The sequence below is a fragment of the Papilio xuthus genome, unplaced genomic scaffold (genome assembly GCF_000836235.2).
Source record: "Papilio xuthus unplaced genomic scaffold, Pxut_1.1 DF826961.1, whole genome shotgun sequence".
NCBI classification, from domain to species: domain Eukaryota; kingdom Metazoa; phylum Arthropoda; class Insecta; order Lepidoptera; family Papilionidae; genus Papilio; species Papilio xuthus.
In genome coordinates this window covers 2501086-2520216 of record NW_013531688.1, presented here as the reverse complement: position 1 = coordinate 2520216, position 19131 = coordinate 2501086, and the positions used below count along the sequence as shown (strand labels likewise).

The window sequence follows — 19131 nt, the reverse complement described above, 5'->3', positions numbered from 1 at the left end:
ATTCTTATGCTAATACATCGCGGATTCCAGTGCGAAACGTTCGCCGAACTGAACCTATTCAACTATTGTTACATTTTAATAATTCAAACACGACAACGGTGCAACCCTGAGCGTGTTTATTACAAAACTAGCAGTATCAAACTTAATAGATATTTAGAAAATTCTTCTTAACCTTATAGAAGACTTATTAGACTTATTAGAAGACTATTTAAGAGCTTCGAGAAGTTTATTATTAGTTTAAACCTAAAATGTATGGTAATTATAGTGTATTTGTGTGGTAGATTTTATAATGGACAATGACGATCCGACTAAAGAAATCAAAAAGTATATAGAAATTAAATTCAATAATAACCTTTACAAATAATTTATTAATCAAATGATACTTTACTTGAAATGAGAAGAAAAAATAATTTTAAAATAGATTAACGACTGCACGTATTTTTCTGTTCGGCGAAGGGTTGGAGTTGCGAAACTCGATCGCGAGATATTCGGCCCCTCGCAGCATCTCCACCTGTCGGCGTAGATACACAAAAATTGAAGGGACTCTATTAAATTTGCGCGAATCAAACTAGAATTATTCACACAGGTCGAGAATTCTCATTTTAGATCGAGGGGTGGCTATTTGTAATTCATTAATTATGTGAGAATTTATCCATGTTCGGTGACCCGATCTATTATTTAGAAATCTTAAATTATTTAAAGAATTCTGAATCGAAACTATAAACTTTGAACAAGTCAGTAAACAAAGGCTTGTATTCGGTAAAAAAAAAAACACATTGACGTGTAAATTCAACATTTGTAAAAAGCAAATTGAGGCGCATTGCAATTAAATCTGTCAATACAAAGGTGGCATTTTCAGCCGCATGAATGAATCGGAAATGCAATATTAATAATAATATCACAGACAGACTATTGATGGAGCGTCCAATTTAACGCGATCCCTCGCGCTTCAATTGAAGCAAAAGGTGTTCGTTGGATTTGTTGATGTTCCATAGACGTCAAGAGCTCTGCTTAACGTGGACAGGTGGGTGGCGTGGCTCGCTTTATTAAAAGCACTCACTTTGATCGGGTCCCGTGATTTGACGTCACCTGCAGGAAGCAATAAAGGCCGACACAAACACGGGGCACATAATTACAAACGGGCGCGGCGCAGTTTTGTTCACAACATATTGACATCGGAATGCCTTTGAACGCAATAAATCCGCTTTTGTGCCACTTCATTACGGCCTCGGGATACGGCATATTTGCGTACATAATTACGACATAATTACATTCGCATGTTTTAGATTTTACATTTTCGTACTACTCATATCTGTTTTAGAGTTCAAATTCGATGTAGTAGATGTAATTAAGCATCGTTGAAAAGCGGATCAAATTTGAATAATATGAACTATGAAAGGACAGAAATATATGTAGTAGCAAACATTCACGTGTTAAACAATAACTTTTCATGAGCATATAATACCTCAGATTTTCTATACCATGCACAGCCATTGGAAGATTTAAAAGAAAGCTTTAGAACTTTAAAATGGAAAGTTTAATAGCAAATAAAACGTTTTAAACATAATGTAGTAAGTTAATTCATTCTTCTTCGAATAACATTGTCTAGTTATATTACTGTAGGGTTTACAATTTATAACGACACACAAATTGCTTACGATATCATACTATATGTACTATATCCATACTGACCAAGCAAGTGCGTCCCGGAGCCTAATTAAGTCCTCTTTCCCTTCCCACTCTTTTTCTTATAAGGAAAGGATGGGAAGTGAAAGTGGACTTTCCGGATGAGAGGATGCATGGAAAGGGAAAATATTTTCTTTGTGTGCATCCTCTCCTCCGTCGATTAAAGGTAGACAACGCATATGTAATTGCGTATGTCTATGGGCAACGGTCACTACGCTATTTCAGCGATTTGAGGTGGCCGCTCGCTCGTTTGCCAGCTTATGATAAAAAAAAAGTCACGTCGTAAGACTTTATATCCTGTAATTATGAATGTGACAAAAGCTATGAGAAACATGTTCCAAATATCTCTACATCTGTCGTTTAAATAATACTTTTAGTAAATAGAGGTTTATGTCTTAAAAAAAAATACATTTTATTCTAGTATGTCACTTCTTTTACTGTTGAATATTAAAAATAATATTGCCGTCTAAATGTAGAATTAATTTACTTCGCCATCAAATAAATTTGTACAAAAACTCATATAACATGAATCCATTTTATTAAACTAAGTGGGTATCCAATTTCTGACAAATGTGTGTTATATACCCCTAACAGGGGATGTACGGGGTGTGTGGGGAGCGTGGGGGGTGCAGATGTACGGGGTTACGAATGTGAGGAGGAAACGAACACAATGTGTGTTTACGCAGACTTATCAAACATATTCATTGGGTGACGTTATTTCGTAAATGTTTCTACTACATCTGTGACATCTTTTTACTGAAAATATTCTCATAGAATTTTTTATTTATGTTGAAGACCAACCAGTTGCTTTGTATTTCATATAGTATGGAGTGAGGTATATTATTGTAAACGAATCATGTTTGGTACAAGATTCATAATTTATACATATTAATAACATTGCAGTGATGTATGTAATATACGAAAAAAAACATATTTCATAAAATTGAAACATTACAAAAATGTCTGTCTATCTGTCCGCAACACTGCGTTTGTTTCCGGTATTCTCCGAAACCTCTAGACTGATTTTAACGGAACTTTGACTGGAAGATAGCTGTGTAAATAGTAATTTCATTATAATTATTATGAAATTAATAGTTTTGTAATAAATATAAAGCCTTCTAAACGTAGGATAGAAAACTTCGATCAAGATATTCATCATCAGCTCACTATACATCCCCACTGAGGGGCTCGGAGCCTACCCTAAGTTAGGGGTGACTAGGCCATAGTCAACCACACTGGCCCAGTGCGGGTTAGTTGACTTCACACGTATCTTTGAATTTCTTCTCAGATATGTGCAGGTTGCATCACGGTGTTTTCCTTTACCGTAAGAATGTTGGATAAAGGTACATATGTAAATCGGAAATCGAAAAACATATTGGTACATGGCGGAATTCGAACCCAGGACCTACAGATTGCAAGTCAATTGCTTGACTCCTCAGCCACCGACGCGACGAGATATAGGTTCAAATAATTAATATAAAACGAATTATAATAAAGGTTCGTTTAGACTACGACTTGTTTTCCGACATTAATGTCAGCGCTGTTTACACTGATACGGAATTTTACACAGCGGTGCCCATACAATGTCATTCAGTATATAGCCTGAGTGTACTAGTATTGTAGTGTAAACGTACCTTTGTGTCTTTAGCACTGTTAGAAATAACATACGTAAACTTAAACGTCAGAATATCGAGAAAAATTCTGATCCACGAGATACCCTCATACAAACTCTTAACTCAATTCCATCAAACTGTCAGTGAAGCGGTGAATATTACATAGACGTCTCCGAATTTCTCCGCAACGTCGCAACGAGGAAATAAGTCAAACTCTCCGTCTTCATCTCCGAGGCGGAAAAAATAAAATCACAGCCGCATATTGTAGTCGTTGTAACGGCCTCTTAATATTTTATTTATTGAATATTAAATTGACAGAATACGAAATGGAAGAAATAAAAGTATAACCAAAATCTAGGATTAAGCAGACTACTTAAACTTAAAAGTATATTTATTCTTTAAACATATTTATTACCTTCAAACTGGCCGCGTAATTTCTAAGAGTTTCCTTTCTTTCGATGAAGTAATTTCCATTCCACTCCCTCTGTAAGATTCATTAAAGCGAGTATGTATGTGAGATTACTTGAAAAAATTAGGGCATATCCACACATGCAGGAAATTGATTGTACATCGTAAGACGCCCTTGGTCTCGCACTTCCATTAATAATGTAGTGTGACAAGGACGCAGGTGCGTTCAGTCTCGGCGATAAGCGTCCCGATGCATAATTGAAGGAACATATAGGGATGCCACCTCTTCGAGTTTGAACACAATTCTTTGAATTTGGATCGTGAACATTCGCGATACGGATTTGACGAAGTTACCTTATTCTTTCTTAGAATGTGCCTTGTTTTTTTCTCCGTTACGGAGTAAAGAATTGGCAAGTACCGATCTATGTTTATAAACAGTTGGCAACCCTAGATGCGTGGTACTCCCCTAAATCTTCAGCATCATCTTCCCGTAGGTTAACTGTGATGGATTAGTGAACGTGGCGTACATGTCTTGCGATTCCTCCTCACGCTGCCTTTGTAAAGAAATCCTTGTTTTATTTTACAAGTTACATTCTGTTAGCTAGAAATTTTCTGATAAATAATAATATAAAAACACATTATGGTTAAATTTTAAGAAGTGTCTATTTTGTGTATAGATTTCAAATCATTTAAATAATAGCAATGTTCAAAACATCCAACCCTTTTACTTAAGTCTTTTAAAAACATCACTTCTTACAAACAATTATAGCAATATTAAAATATTTTACGTAACTCGGTGACCTCTGACCTCGCGGGTCAAGTCACGTGTCCCCTACTTTACTTACGACAAATGCACGAATAAAATTATGGACGCCACACTTCGAAATATCACCGTGAGAAATGGGGTTCACAAATTGCTTAGAACTAATTTCAATAATAAGTCAAGCCCTTTTTAACTATCAGTTGCAATTAGATTACCTCTAGCTAATTACAATAGGAAATTATTTTGATGAGGACAAGCAAAAGAAAATTGTTATGCTCATATCGTACTAACAAGAAAAATGGAAGTAAGATATCCAGATGTAACGTACCATATCTTAAATTAAATGTACACCATTGTTCAAATGTTTGTAGTATATTATCAAATTAGATCTTGTACAATTAAAGTTTGATGAAAACTTGCTTTATAACAGTTCTTATATGATGCAATTAAATAAATTTACATTTTTAGGATACTTTCACAACCATGTTTATTTTTAATATTCAATTTGAACATTAATATTGACTTTAAATAAATAATGATATTAAATAAATGCTAAAACGGGACAAAATATAATCACCGAAATTGATATTTAATTAAAATATAATATATTTATTAGCAAATACGTTATTACGTATTACTTAGGCCGGCAACGCATATGCGGTTCCTCTGGTATTGCTGATGTCCATGGGCGTCGTTGAACACCTCGGTGCTCCCGCTCCTCGTTTGCCTTCTGTAATAAAAAAAAACTTCATATGGAAAATTTATCTAATTAATAGTTGCTATCACAGTTATTGTTGAGTTCTCAGATTACTTCTTGTTTCCATAGTTACAGTACTTATATGTTAGAAAAAGACATGGGCCATGTTTAACGTACTTAAATGTCGTTTACCGAACGACATTTAATACAAGGCAAAATAGTTTTCATTAGTGTTAAACTTCTAGTAAACGATACAAATGTTGTCGTTTTGTTTACTTACCTCATCTTATACATAAAATTATCGTGTCACAATTTTCGTTCCCATACTCCTCCGAAACGGCCATTTCATGAGAATCGGTCATTCTCATGAAATTTTGTGAGCATATTGAGTAGGTCTGAGAATCGGCCAACATCTATTTTTAATCCCGCGCGGACGGAGTCGCGGGCGACAGCTAGTACTAATATAATTGCAAATGTTTAGATAGATGGATGTTTGTTAGAAGCTGCAGAATGGCTGAATTTATCTCGATAAAATTTGGCATAGATGTGGAATAGTCTGGAAGAGCATAAAGGTTACTTAATAAGTTTTTTTTAATCTTGCACGAACGGAGTTGCGGGAAAAATCTAATTGATAATAATATAAGTTAGAATTATTTTCTACAATGTTGGCATCATTGGAATACGAATGATAATAAGGAGAAATATGCAAATTAGCCAGTGTAGAACGCCTTTGTTATTAGACTGGTCAGTATTCGTAATTCGCGTGGTCAATATATCAACGAGGGGTCATCTCTTCGATATCTTTCCCCATCTATTGTGCTATCATTTCATGTTCGAATACCGTGGAAAGAACATCACAGACGCTGGACCAATATCTTGTGTCGTTATTACTGTTTGTTTTCTAACCTTTGAAATTATTAGTGAAATTTAATTGATAATGGACAATTGGATAACTCAACTATTTCAACCACAGACTTTTGCAAAACCAAAGGTGAGCTTGTAATTGTTTTTATCGTTATGTTTTTATTTATTATTTGTGTAAAATGTGTAATTTTAGATAGCGTTAGCAATTTTTTTATGTATTAGATTAATCTTAATTCAATCGGATTTCTTAAAGTTTTAAAAAGTGGTTGCAAATAAAACTTAGAAAAGAAATGATTAGATTGGGCATGGCGATAAATAAGAGATCTTTTTAATTTTTAATTTTATACACGTACTTACTGCAGTAACTTTTATGATGATCCTTTTTAGTTATTCTTTCGTTATTGGCTGTAAGTCATCAGAATCTTTAATACAGATACAAAAGCTTTTTAAACTAATCAAAATTTAATTTAATTGTTACATTGGCATAGTGTGGATATAAAAAGTAAAGTAATTAATTTAAAATGACTAATTCTAAGATCATTAAGCGGCCATAGCAAACTACTTCAGTACTCTTATATAATACAACTGTAGCGTGTAAATAATTCGTACTAAAAACCGCTGCAAGTCGAGTTAACTACACTACAAGAATGATATATGACAAAAACGCTACGCTCGCGAACATCTGTTCGCACCTACCGCATTAACCTAACGAGCTGGCCTAATGGCGCTAGCTAGGGCTGCTACGAAAAAAACTCGAATCAAATAAATTACGGACGCGCTACGCCGTAGCACTCACGAGATTTACTCACCAATGCAGATTTAGGTCACAATGAAACGAAAATCCTATTATTTAATCCTATTTATAAAGGTACAAGTGGAAAATTTAAACAAGCGAAAACGACAAATGTTTTTTACGTAGACTTGCAAATAAAGCCTTTTTAAGCTCTCAAGTAAATAATCAAAGAATTTTATTACACAATATATAATTCTCAACTACTTGATAATGATAACTAGAATTATTTAAGTACTAGCTGTTGCCCGCGACACTGTCTGCGCGAAATTAAAAAAAAACATGATTAGTAGCCATGTGTTCTTCCAGACTATGTTCTACATCTATACCAAACCTCGCCGGTTTTTTTGTTTTGTCGTTTCGGATATACCTTCAAAGAAACATCCATCTAAACATTCTTATTTATAATATTAGTAATATAAAACTTTATTAATCGCTCGTTTCTTTTCTAGCCTCATTATGTTCTGTTTTCATCTCTCTAATAAGCTATTTCAAATGCATATTTTAACTGCACTTTTTATTAAAAATAAAACTGCTTAAACTTTAAAATGGTACAAAAAGTTTTTAATATACAACGGACATACGAAAATGAAATAAATTTTGTCTCTTAATGTCGGGAAGTCGTGTAGCGCCGCTGCGGGAAATCCGCTACTAATTAAAATTCTACTAAAATGAATAAATGCATTGCACGGGCACTGTCTTTGTGAAAAAATAACAAATCGACGTTAGTTTTTATGTTTCATTCGTTTGAAATAACTTTTTTTATAAAAGGAACAGGCAAAGTAGCAAAATGTTATAATCTAATTTTGATGTGACCAGCTTGTTTGTTTCCCTTAATTCCTTTCAGGTCTCATATCCTCTCTAATTATTCATCCATCCATTTGGTATGATTACTCATTACTTTATTGCTAAAAACCGGGAAAATATTAAATATGTCCATTTTAGTACGAGTATGTTAACATTATGAATACGTCATATCCAAAAACGTTGTTAACTATTGACCTTTAATTAGTAATTTCCTTTTACACCAACCTACTCGTAGATTAAGAGGAATCCATTAAAATCCATTAATTAACTTGGAATATTAAAGAGCTACCGAAGATCGAAAGTTTATACCTTGAAATTACAAAGTACGTAATAGGTTTTAGAAGTCTTTTGAAGTTTTGTAAAGTCATCGTTAATTTCACAGACGCAGCAGGGAAGCCAAAAATGCGGGAGCGTCGCAACTACGAGCGGGAACACAAGTGGAGCGGGTAGCGGACCGAGCACGATACCCCGCCCCAGTGATACCAAGCCAGTCGAATGTAACCTCTGTCATCGTAAATTTAAAAACATACCCGCTCTAAACGGTCACATGCGGTTACACGGCGGATATTTTAAAAAAGTAAGTTTTTCACTTGTTTGAATTATTGAGAAATTCTTTGGTGACCATTCAAATTCTATTCTTATTTAGGACTCTGATAATAAGAAAATGGACAAAAAAGAATCCTCTGGACCACCGCTACAAACGGCATCAGTGTCAGTACGAGCGCTTATAGAAGAAAAGATTATCAGCCGTCGAGGAGCCAACGCTCAGCTAACATCTTCTGGTAATGAAGCTATAAATATACTAGGATCAACTACCTAGGATCAAGCAAGCTGCGGGTAACGTTATCTTGTGATTTTTCTAATGACAGGTACGAGTACAGACGCAGTATCCTCACGAGCTGGCTTTGTAGCTCCAGCTCCTCCACCTTTGTCCACAATCCGATCATCAGTGGCTTCAACCGCATCTTCTATAGTGACAACGCAGTTTGTGTCGCCACGTGCACCTTCCGTCGTAACTTTAGCTACGAATATCACATCTAATAATCCGGCCATTAGGGATTCCACACTAATTGAACTTCTGAAAAAAGGCAGTACGAAGGTTGGTAGAAAATATACTTCTTATTAAAATGTACTGCTTAAGACATGTTAAATTGCATAGTCACAAGTATACAAATAATTTTACTTCCAGGTTGTTAAAAGATCAACTTCTGATCCTGGACAATCTTCACCACATCAAGAATACGCCTTTCGGCCGGAATTATTAGGTGTTTCATTTAATTCCGATGATGGCTATTATTCACCAGCATTGAACGGCGAAGACACTTTTCAATTTACCACAACACCTGAACAGTTGGAGGAATTTGCGTCATTGGAAGACTACGCTACTGTAGCTGCCTCCATACGAGAACGATCACCCGTAACTTTCCCGTCCAGCCGTCGACTTGCTGCCGTACTAAACTCACCACTACCGGAATCTTTGGCGGACTTTGGCGCGAGTCACGGTGGCTCGCCTGCGCCTTCGCCCGGTATCGGTTATGCGGACAGTTCACCATGCCTTTCATATTCAACAAATGATTCCCCAGGAACTGCTTATAATGTAACATCACCAAGTGGAAGTTATTCAAACCAAACTCAACCATCGCCGGGTCTTGCGTATCCAACTCCTCCAGCATCCCACGATGCTTATTCACCTGCACATACTATTCCACGAGCTTCATCACCTTTATCAGCAGCTTTCTTTACAGCGACGATGTCCAGTCAAGAAGAGGTAAAAAATATTACAATTATTATTTTCGTCTGACTTGGAAATGCGCAAAATATTGAACAAAACATCTTTCCAGGTGGAAGAAGCTTTAGAAGTGGTATTACCAGAAGAATGCAGATCATTAGACGCTTATTCTTTAGAACCAACACCTACGCCGCGTCGTATCATGCTAAACTCGGAAGATCCTCTTCTATCGAGTAGTCCACGTGACTTTTCTCATCAGCGGCACTTTCGTCGTCAACGACTAACTTCCTTGTCTATGCCTATTCATCACTGGCAAAACGACTCTTCGTTACAGGTAAATAATTTGATAAATTATGTGCTATTAACGTGTACTATGGCTACCCGACGTTAAATATTTAAAAAATGCTGTATAAAATATATTTTCGTCGTATACGACGACATTTAAACAAACGTTGAAACCAAATAAAAGATCTAAATTATTTTCCAACTTTTCCAGGTTTGCGTAGAAGGTCGGGATCTAGTTCAGGCAGTATTTTTGAGTCCCAACAGCGTGCCTGCGTCACCTCAGCAACGCAAGCGACGCGGCTCGCCGGCCGGGCCATACAGATCTCGCATGCGGCGTTCCAGCAGTCATTACACACCGCAACCTATTCTGCCACCAGATAGAGTTGGTTCGGGTCTTCTTATCGACCTGGCTAATGGTATGTTATAATCGACAATTTAAATTTAAACGATTCCAATGACGTTACGATGGCCTTAAAAACAAAGCAAATGTCTAAAATTGGAACACCCCATTTAGGTGGCAAAGTTTGAAGATGAATAATCATGATTGTCTATGATTGTTGATAGAAACATAATATTTCAGGGTCATCAACGTCCGAGATTAATGAAATGACACATATAGAAGAGCCTCCTGTACCGAAAATCAATATTGGAGTTGACCATCAAGCGAACATACCAGAGCTTTGCAACGACCGTATAGACCTACACAGAGCACCTGAACAGTTGCTTTGGGATCCAGGCATTAACGATGCACTTGATGATAATGAAGGTAACTTTTGTAACTTAATTTTAGAAGTAAATTATTATGAAAGTTGCTACGAAGATTGTTTATTCTACTATTACGTATACTCTTTACATGTCCTTCCTTTACTTAATCTGATGCTCATCTATCAAAAAAGTTTGTTCATTCAATAACTTTACTTTTTATATTTTAGTTCGCATGTTCATGGAGTTAGCGATGTGCGCGGCGATGCCAGTCGGTGGACACACCCGGGAATATGCTCTTCAGACTCTAGGAGAATGCGGGGGCGATATCAGGGCTGCCACATTACGCCTAATGACACGCCCCGCGGCGCCCTCGCAACACGAATGCCGGTGGACACCTGACGAAGTTGAAGCTTTCCTCGCCGGCCTTGGACACTACGATAAGGACTTTTATAGAATTTCACAACTAGTAAGTATAAATTTCTCTTTTAAACATAAGTCGAATAAAAAATTTACTATCAGAAAAAGTCAAATATGATTTTAAGATGTGACTTTCGCCCTTATTAATATCGATTCGTAAATTAGCATAAATATAAAACGTAATAGAATTTACGTATCATTAGTTCTATGAAAATTTAATAATAACAATTGTTTCCGTAGATTAAAACGAAAGACTCGAAACAATGCGTCCAGTTCTACTATTTCTGGAAGAAAGTAACAAAAGACTACAAAACTCATTTCCTACGAGGCTGGATAAACGAAGTGCTGCCCGCGTCACAAGTAAGCACCGCCTACACTGAACTATCTCACTACGTCTTCATCAGTGAAGACTGAGCCACAAAGTTCTAACACGCACGACTTCTTCATGTTTAGGGTTCAGTAGGGCAGATAACGTTACAACGGTCCGCATCCTGTTCTTCACCAACATCGTATGACGGAGAAGAATATCCTTGCAAAATATGCGGGAAGTAAGTGCCAACCGCACGGAAAAAACATGCCATTAGCTTACAAATATAGCCAAACTGCAAATGTATAATATCCGTCTAACTTAACTTATCACAAGTCCGACAGAAATTGCGAGTTCTAAATATGAAATTGTTTTTCTTGCAATAGTGATATTATAAAGTGTATAATTTGTATTGCTGATTCAGGAATTGTTGTATTTTACAAAATTTTAAGGTTAACTTATACGACTTTATGACATTTCTTGAATCAAATTTTAGGCGACATTGTTTTAATGTGGAATGCATGTTACTTTGTCATGATTATTATCATAAACCTTAAATCCGTCAAAATATCATCGAGTATTTAGAGAAATAAAAAATAATTATCTAAAAGCAGATTTAAAATTGAAATCTTTTTAACTAACATTTGTAATAATGTATTTAAATTATATAAAAGATCATTATTTATTTGTGGATATTTTTTTTATAATAATTATGTGTAAATAAGTGTCATTACAAATATAACCTATAGGTTCTCAACGCCGATGCTTTTTCGCTTTGCTTGAGCAGTGTTCTTTTTGTTTTGTTTTTCGTTTTGCTTTTCATTTGTTTCTTTTAGTTGCTGTTATAATAGTTGTAAACTGTTATGTTTCAGAGTATTTAACAAAGTAAAAAGTCGTAGCGCGCACATGAAGTCGCACCGCCCATTCGATGCTGAGCCGAAAAGGCCAAAACTCGAAAAGCCTTATGAAAAGGTCGAGAGACCCGACAACAGGGCTCAAGCGGGTGCTGAATACCAAAGCAAACAGCTGTAACAGATTCATTTCTTCCTGTTCTGTACCCTCGCACCAACTACGAATACAAAAAGAACAACAAACAAACTAATTATTGGGTTTCGAGTCATCAAATGTTAATACATGACCTAAAAACTCGATATTTGTCACTTGTCATGATATATTCATTGAGGATTAAAAGGCAAAGATTCCTTTATCCGTGCAGTCTGTCCCTACCTAAACTGCTGACTTATTTAGACGAAATAAAACAAACGAAATTTGAAAATAAATGCCGAATGCATTTGTTTTGTTCACTAGTAAATAATTTTGTAAATAAATAATTCGTGGTTTAAAACGAGAATTAGTGGATCTATTAAGAATCCCCAACTAACAGTTCTCGATTGAAAACATCTATCGTTATCTCATAGTTGCTAAGCTTGAAGAGCACATAAAATATTTTGTATAACGAATGGTAAATATGTAGATAGTTAGGTTAGGATATCTTCATAAAGTTTTTATATGACAGACTTCTTAATGTGACTTGGCAAGTGTGATGTTGTAAATAAGTATCGGCTGCGTAAAGCGGGCGAGTTCTATTCGAAATAATATATTGTTCTAAATATTATGTATTGCAACTATATAACTGAGTGTGATACTTTACCGTGTAGCAACTACACTACCTCGTTTCTATTGAACTATTGAGTTTATTACGAGCCCAGCTCACTGTTTGCGTTTGCTTGTTTGCTCACTGTCTTGTTATTATTTTTTTGTAGTTATTTTTAATTATATCTTATCTAGTCTTATTGGACAAAGATGCATAAAATTGTTCTGTTAATTAGTCAATAACGCAACGGATATTAAAACGAGCATCCGTACATCCACTAGTCACATATCGATAAACAATTTTAGAAAAATATTGACAGTTGAGAGAAAGCTTCTGTGAATATGTGTAGATAAATTATTGTAGACTGTAATAAAATATATAGACAATTTTTTGGCACAATCTATCGACTTCTATTATTATTTAAATCGATATTAAAACTAAGATTCTATCGTCCATTTAATTCCATAACATTCACAGAAGCTATAAAAAAATAGTAAAAATGAAGGATAATATTTTTTTACACAATATTATTGAAATGCTCAAATATTCTATATTTTATGTTGATAATTTTATTATCTAGTTCATTGTTGATTCTTCTTAATAGTATTTCTATTATTTAGTCGAATCTTATTTGAGTTAATAAGTTATTATACTAAATACAAATTAGTAGATTAATATAAATGTTAATATTAGTTAAATGTGTACTCGTACCTACGTGTTGTGATAAATGTACTATTATTGTTTCGATGTATAACTGGTCTATAATTTTAATGGAATGTACAAATCGGGCAATAAGTGTAATTGCTCAAATATATAACGAGATGTGTCTGTCGCCCTGTAGTCGGTACTCCCGCTATCCTCTAACATTTTATGTGGTTGTGAAATTAACTCTGTACATCTGTCTTCCGAGATACCTTTCTACGTACCTTAACCTAGCTTTTATTATTTGGGCAGTATTCGCGTAAAAGACATATTTATATTTTTAAGTTATTTATTCATGTTCACTAAACTTTCTGTAGATAAATATTGAGTCTTTTAGTCGTCCGCTTTTAGGTTTTGATACAGTAGCTAAAGTCCATAATATTTGTCCTATTCTTTTTAAGTGAAATGAGTGAACTTATGCCAAAATGCGAGTCAGTTTACTTGCCATTTTGATTTTATGATATTAATTAAAATTCTATATATTTAAGATAAAAATTGAAACCTTATACTGTACGTAATTGTATCACTAACTTGTGTGATTTATTGGTTGTGTTCTATCTTAACAATATTGGCAAATGTTTTCAACGAATGTATCATAATGTATTTTAAGTTTAAACTGGATGCCAAAGTTTTGCCAAACTATTTGCCAAACTAAATATATAATTTTATTAAAGTATTTTATAGTTATATAGTTATTAACATTTTGGTAAAGATTAGGCGATGTTTTAAAAGTATTAAGGATTGTTTTAGATTAAGTGGAGACTCTAATTCAAACCCCAGTCATTTGTTGTGTAATGTTACTATGCTTTGATAAAGCTACCAATTTTGTGCCATTTATTTCACAAGCTTGGATCGTATTTTTAAATCTTATTATAACGAAAGAAATAGTTTTATGTATATGGAGGTAAAAAGACATTGATTAATATTCTCTTTTAATAACGCCTTAGACAAAGTTTGACTTAGACAGTGAAATCGAAATAGTATAAAACAGTGTTCATTATTTATTTGTAAAATCACTACTATACAAAAGTTCTATCGGCATTCGAAACATACAAAATTATTTTCGTAAACTAAATTAAGCCGCAAATCGTGCTATTATGTATATACTCAATCTATTTTCAAAAAAAAACTATAATACCGGAGATAGGTCTATGTCTATGACATTAAATTACGATTTATTAAAGACAAGTCCCTCCAAAAATACTCATAGCTATTAAGACTGAAAGGTACTTTCTAAATTCGCTAGCCTTCATCGGTTCCGCGGAAATAAAGCCGCGAGAACGCACTGTAGAAACAAATCAAATCAAAACACGTTGATAAGAATCTCAATGTTGTTGTGAGTTTTTTAGCAGTGCGAGCTCACGGTTAGTCTTTGTTCTAAATGTTTATATATGTTTTCATGTAAAAGTAGATTTATCAAGGAGTCGCGCGCCCATTCCATGTGTCAACGTTACATACTAGTCAGGGTATAGTTGTGTAATGCCCTTATCTATTTACCGTGGATTTCTGAACCCTAAATCTCTATATAAAAAGCATACCGTCATTTCTTTCAACTTTGACAAAACAGATATAACTTTTATAAACTTTATAATAAAGTTTTCGGTCTCAGAAATCTACAGTTAGCCAATCATTTTCATAACGCGGTGCCAACTTCAAACTGCACCTACATCATGGCCATTATAGATTTCATTAGAAAATATAATCTATTCGACTAGAATTTATCACACAAAAATCTAAGTAAGTTAAAATATTTATAAGATCGAAGATTGTACAATCTTATTTCAATTTAAATATAGAAGTGCCTTACGATTTTATTTTTATATATACGGCTTTCGTTTCATTATAGAAGTTACTTTACTCAAGATCAGGTAACAAAAAGCACTGGAAATTGCATTTATAAAGCTCGTAGCACTCACTCTGCTAGACCAGAGTCGCTGTTCACGTGGAGCTGTTTAGTTCAATTGTTATTCATAAATTATCTTGTATATTTATTTTATTCTAGAGATCACATTTGTGCCACTTTAAAGTTAACATCGAAAAGACGCGTTGCTTTTTTACAAAAGAAAAAATATTTCATAATCTAATATCCGTCATCATAGTCAGAAAAAGGTCAATTGTAATAAAAGACGAAGATAGAATTATATACTAAATGAAGCTATGTAATTTTGAATTACAGAAAAGACACATTTTAGAGTTGTGTTATTTTTAAAATGATTTTTTTTTAAGCAAGTGACTCCCAAACTTTGTATTAGATATCCATTATTGTTCGCTTATCGATGTGCTTCTGTCCAATTCCGATTCTTCTCTAGTCCCGACACACGGCACCAAATGTAAATAATTTTAAATAACCCTCTGTATGTGTCAACACATTGTTATTAAATATAGTATTAATATTTTGTAAGCCTAAATGGATATTATATTCTTCTAATTTTGTATGAAATAATGAGTGTAAGATCGGTAGACATTTTGTCTGCCCTTGATCTATCCTTTTTATATTAGGTTCGGTGACAACCCGACCATTACAATTTAAATAAAAGTTAAAAGTCTATGGTTATCGGATAAATGAATTATTAAACTTGTTCTGCCAAATTTAAAGCTGAAAGATAAAATCAAGGTCAGTGTTGCCATCGTACATAATATAATTACTTATAAATTTGTAATAATAATGTAGACAGTAAACGAAAACGTGCCAAATGCACGATAATTTGATATTACACTCTGTGTTGTGATTTTGAATGTTCTGTAAATTACCAGTCTTTGAATACTATGAAAAAATTTGTAGACACATTTTTAGATTAGCACAATTCTTCGCGTAGACACATTAGATTAAATTTTAATAAGCGTTTAGGTTTAACAGTGGTATAAGTTTTCATGATGTAAGTGTATTTAATTCTAGATTCATTGTTATATTAAATCGATGTGATGATTAGAAAGAACAACGACTATGGTCGAGTCCTCCTGCTGCGCCGGCGCCGGGCGACTCTTCATAACTTCGCATATCCTTGAAACAATAAGTAATTGAATAAAACTCTATTATATATACTGATAAATTTATTAGGGGTAACTAATTTTTTAAGACAATGACTATTACGTGATCTTTTAGATTGTCTTTATTAATAAATATATGGTGGAGGTTTTGTCAAATGGCTTTTATTATTTGAAAACCCTCTTAAAAACACGTTAAGAGTGTTACCACTTTAAAATATTTTAAATGTCAATGAAAAAATTATTTGTTAACTTTCGACAAATCAATGTCCGTACTATTGACATGCAATGATCTGTCTAGTATTGATATTATTATAATGCTGATATTTCTATAAAATCAATGAAAATGTCATATAAATGATTTCCATTTGCTTTACGAAAAAAAACTTTCGTACCCTTTGCTAAAATGAGGTAACAATATTTAAGAGGCGACAACGATTAAATCTACAAAGTATAATAAATTAACACGAATAAAAGCATTTTTTTTTCAGACGTTTATTAACATTGCTTTTCACAATGAAATCTTACCTAAAAATCGATAAATCTCTGTCACAAACACGAAAAACAAAATAGTGATGTGCAACAATAAAACAAAATCAACATTTTTTAAGAATTGCTCACACGCATTTACACATAAAATGTTACAAACAAAAACAACCGACAAGGTTTTAATGCACTTTTAAAAAATATATATGTTACTATGCTGGCAACACTAAATATTCAGTCAGTTAAGTCTAGCACAAGTTATTTGTGGCTGAAAAAAATCTGTATCAATGTATTTTCCAATTATTTTACCTTTTGTTATTTTTTTTTAAACAGGCATCATTTGTTTTTTGTTTGTAACAAATCTATTATAGTTAAGTCTGTGATATATTCTCACTATATGTGAGGTTGTAAGTTCATATATTTAAAAGGAAAATTTTAGACATAAAAATAAAATTTCACATAACAAAAATCGAATCAAGAAAGTCATCTCGTTTACTATTAGAGTCCATTTTATTGATATACCAAGACAGGCCTTTGGTAAAAAATAAAAAAAAAAGGAAAAAATATAACAATAACTGATTTAGTCATTAAAAATTGCGTAAATAGACAGCGTAAGTACGGATTTACTCAAAGTACAAAAAATTAAACTTTCATTCCTACAATAGTTTATCACTAGGAAAATTCTATTTGTGTATTGAGGAAAAGAAAATTGAAAAAAAAAGTACGGCGCTGTAACGAGAAATAATTCTAAATGTAACATTTAAACTATTATTATACGAATGGACGTAGCATTTTACCAACACTTTCACGAACAAGTTAAGGCCTTTGGATAGCATGAACAATTTTTTTCAAAAATAAAAAAAAGTACTAGAACAATTATGAAATCTATGCACATTCAATATTTGAAAACATCTTAAATGTGGCTTAATTATAGATTAAAAAAATGTTTTAAATAAAAAAATCTATCGTATTTTTTAGAGAAAAACTCTCTCTCTTTATAATATTGTATCTGCGGAATCATTATAGTCATGTTTCATTTAAAAATGAAGTGTGGTTGATTTATTTCTATTGGAAGAAACTAAATGCAAGCAAAATAAAAGACTATCTCAGAAGGCACACAAATATTTTCTTTTCAACCGAAATCAAGCATTGCAAAAAAGCAAATTAAATTAACCGAGGGTTTCCTTCTCAAAAACACATTCATATAATAGTTTTTTTTATATCTTGGCGACTATGAACTTGGCGCGAGCCGCTGCGCGGAACAGAATTTTATGTGTGGCGGGGAGTAGAGGGATGCGGGGGGAGGGTACCGCACAAGCGCGGCAATGACCTTGAACCGCTAAGTTATTTGAAACTATATCTCTATTTAATTAACAAGAATGAGAGATATAATTTTGTATAGATATTTATGTGTGGAAGCCCACATTTTGAAATTATTTGTGATATATAGAACAAAACATACATTAAGATAGGTCTAATAAAGTGAAATAAAAAGCTATTTGCAAACAGAAAGGTAGGAGTAAATAAAAGTAATTATATTCATGATATCCACGAGGCACGCGCAAAGTCAACCCGATCTAACATTACCTAATGGACTATACGTACAGTCAGTCCGGAATCAGTGGTAAGTATGCAATAATTTAACAAAAATATTACGTATAATACTAAGAAAGCCTTAAATTTTATAATTGCTATTGAAAATTTAAATTTTATTATTACATTTCTTATATTGGAAGCAGGTTTAGAGACTTTAGCAATTTCAAAAAGTTAAGTTAATTTAAAACAAGGATTTTTATATATTAAAAGCATTTAAATTGTTATAAATTGGCAAAGTAATTATATAACACTATTTAGGTTTTAGATATTATAAAAATTGTCACTAAATTCTGCTTTATATATAAATGGAGGAACAATGCAAAAATCCTATAATCTATTCAATAATCTATCACTACCAACAACTTTAAAACACTAACATTTACGAAAATCCTGTTCCTTATTGCACCTCGATGTATTCATTAAAAAACATTCAATAGTATCAAAATAATGTATATATTTTTAAGTCATTAGATCAAAAATAAACTCTATTCCATTCAAATAAGGTCACATTTACTTTAATTTAGGTTATTTATATCCCATGTTTTCGCTTTCCTTAAGAGCTCTGAAGTTAGCAATAAAACAAACATCTCTCTTACATCTCATTTGCATGTTTTCTCTCTCTCTCTCTCACACTATAATTCCGCAGCTAACTTCAAGGTGTCAAAAAATCTAATATTTTACGCACAACCTATAAAAT

General features: G+C 33.3%; 1 protein-coding gene across 2 annotated transcripts in view; it reads left to right on the top strand.

The window, feature by feature from the left end:
* Nucleotides 1-18046, top strand: part of LOC106120170 (mediator of RNA polymerase II transcription subunit 1) — a 181046-nt gene extending 163000 nt beyond the window's left edge. Inside the window, exons 10-20 of one of the 2 annotated variants that reach the window (XM_013315411.1) lie at nt 8011-8205; nt 8275-8410; nt 8498-8727; nt 8818-9396; nt 9470-9691; nt 9854-10058; nt 10223-10408; nt 10575-10813; nt 11005-11124; nt 11218-11312; nt 11944-18046. In XM_013315411.1, the coding sequence (XP_013170865.1) occupies nt 8011-8205; nt 8275-8410; nt 8498-8727; nt 8818-9396; nt 9470-9691; nt 9854-10058; nt 10223-10408; nt 10575-10813; nt 11005-11124; nt 11218-11312; nt 11944-12103 (2367 nt within the window). In that variant the 3' untranslated portion in view covers nt 12104-18046. The remainder of the gene's footprint in view (nt 1-8010; nt 8206-8274; nt 8411-8497; nt 8728-8817; nt 9397-9469; nt 9692-9853; nt 10059-10222; nt 10409-10574; nt 10814-11004; nt 11125-11217; nt 11313-11943) is intronic. The other variant, XM_013315412.1, reaches the window with a different exon arrangement.
* Nucleotides 18047-19131: the final 1085 nt, after the last annotated feature.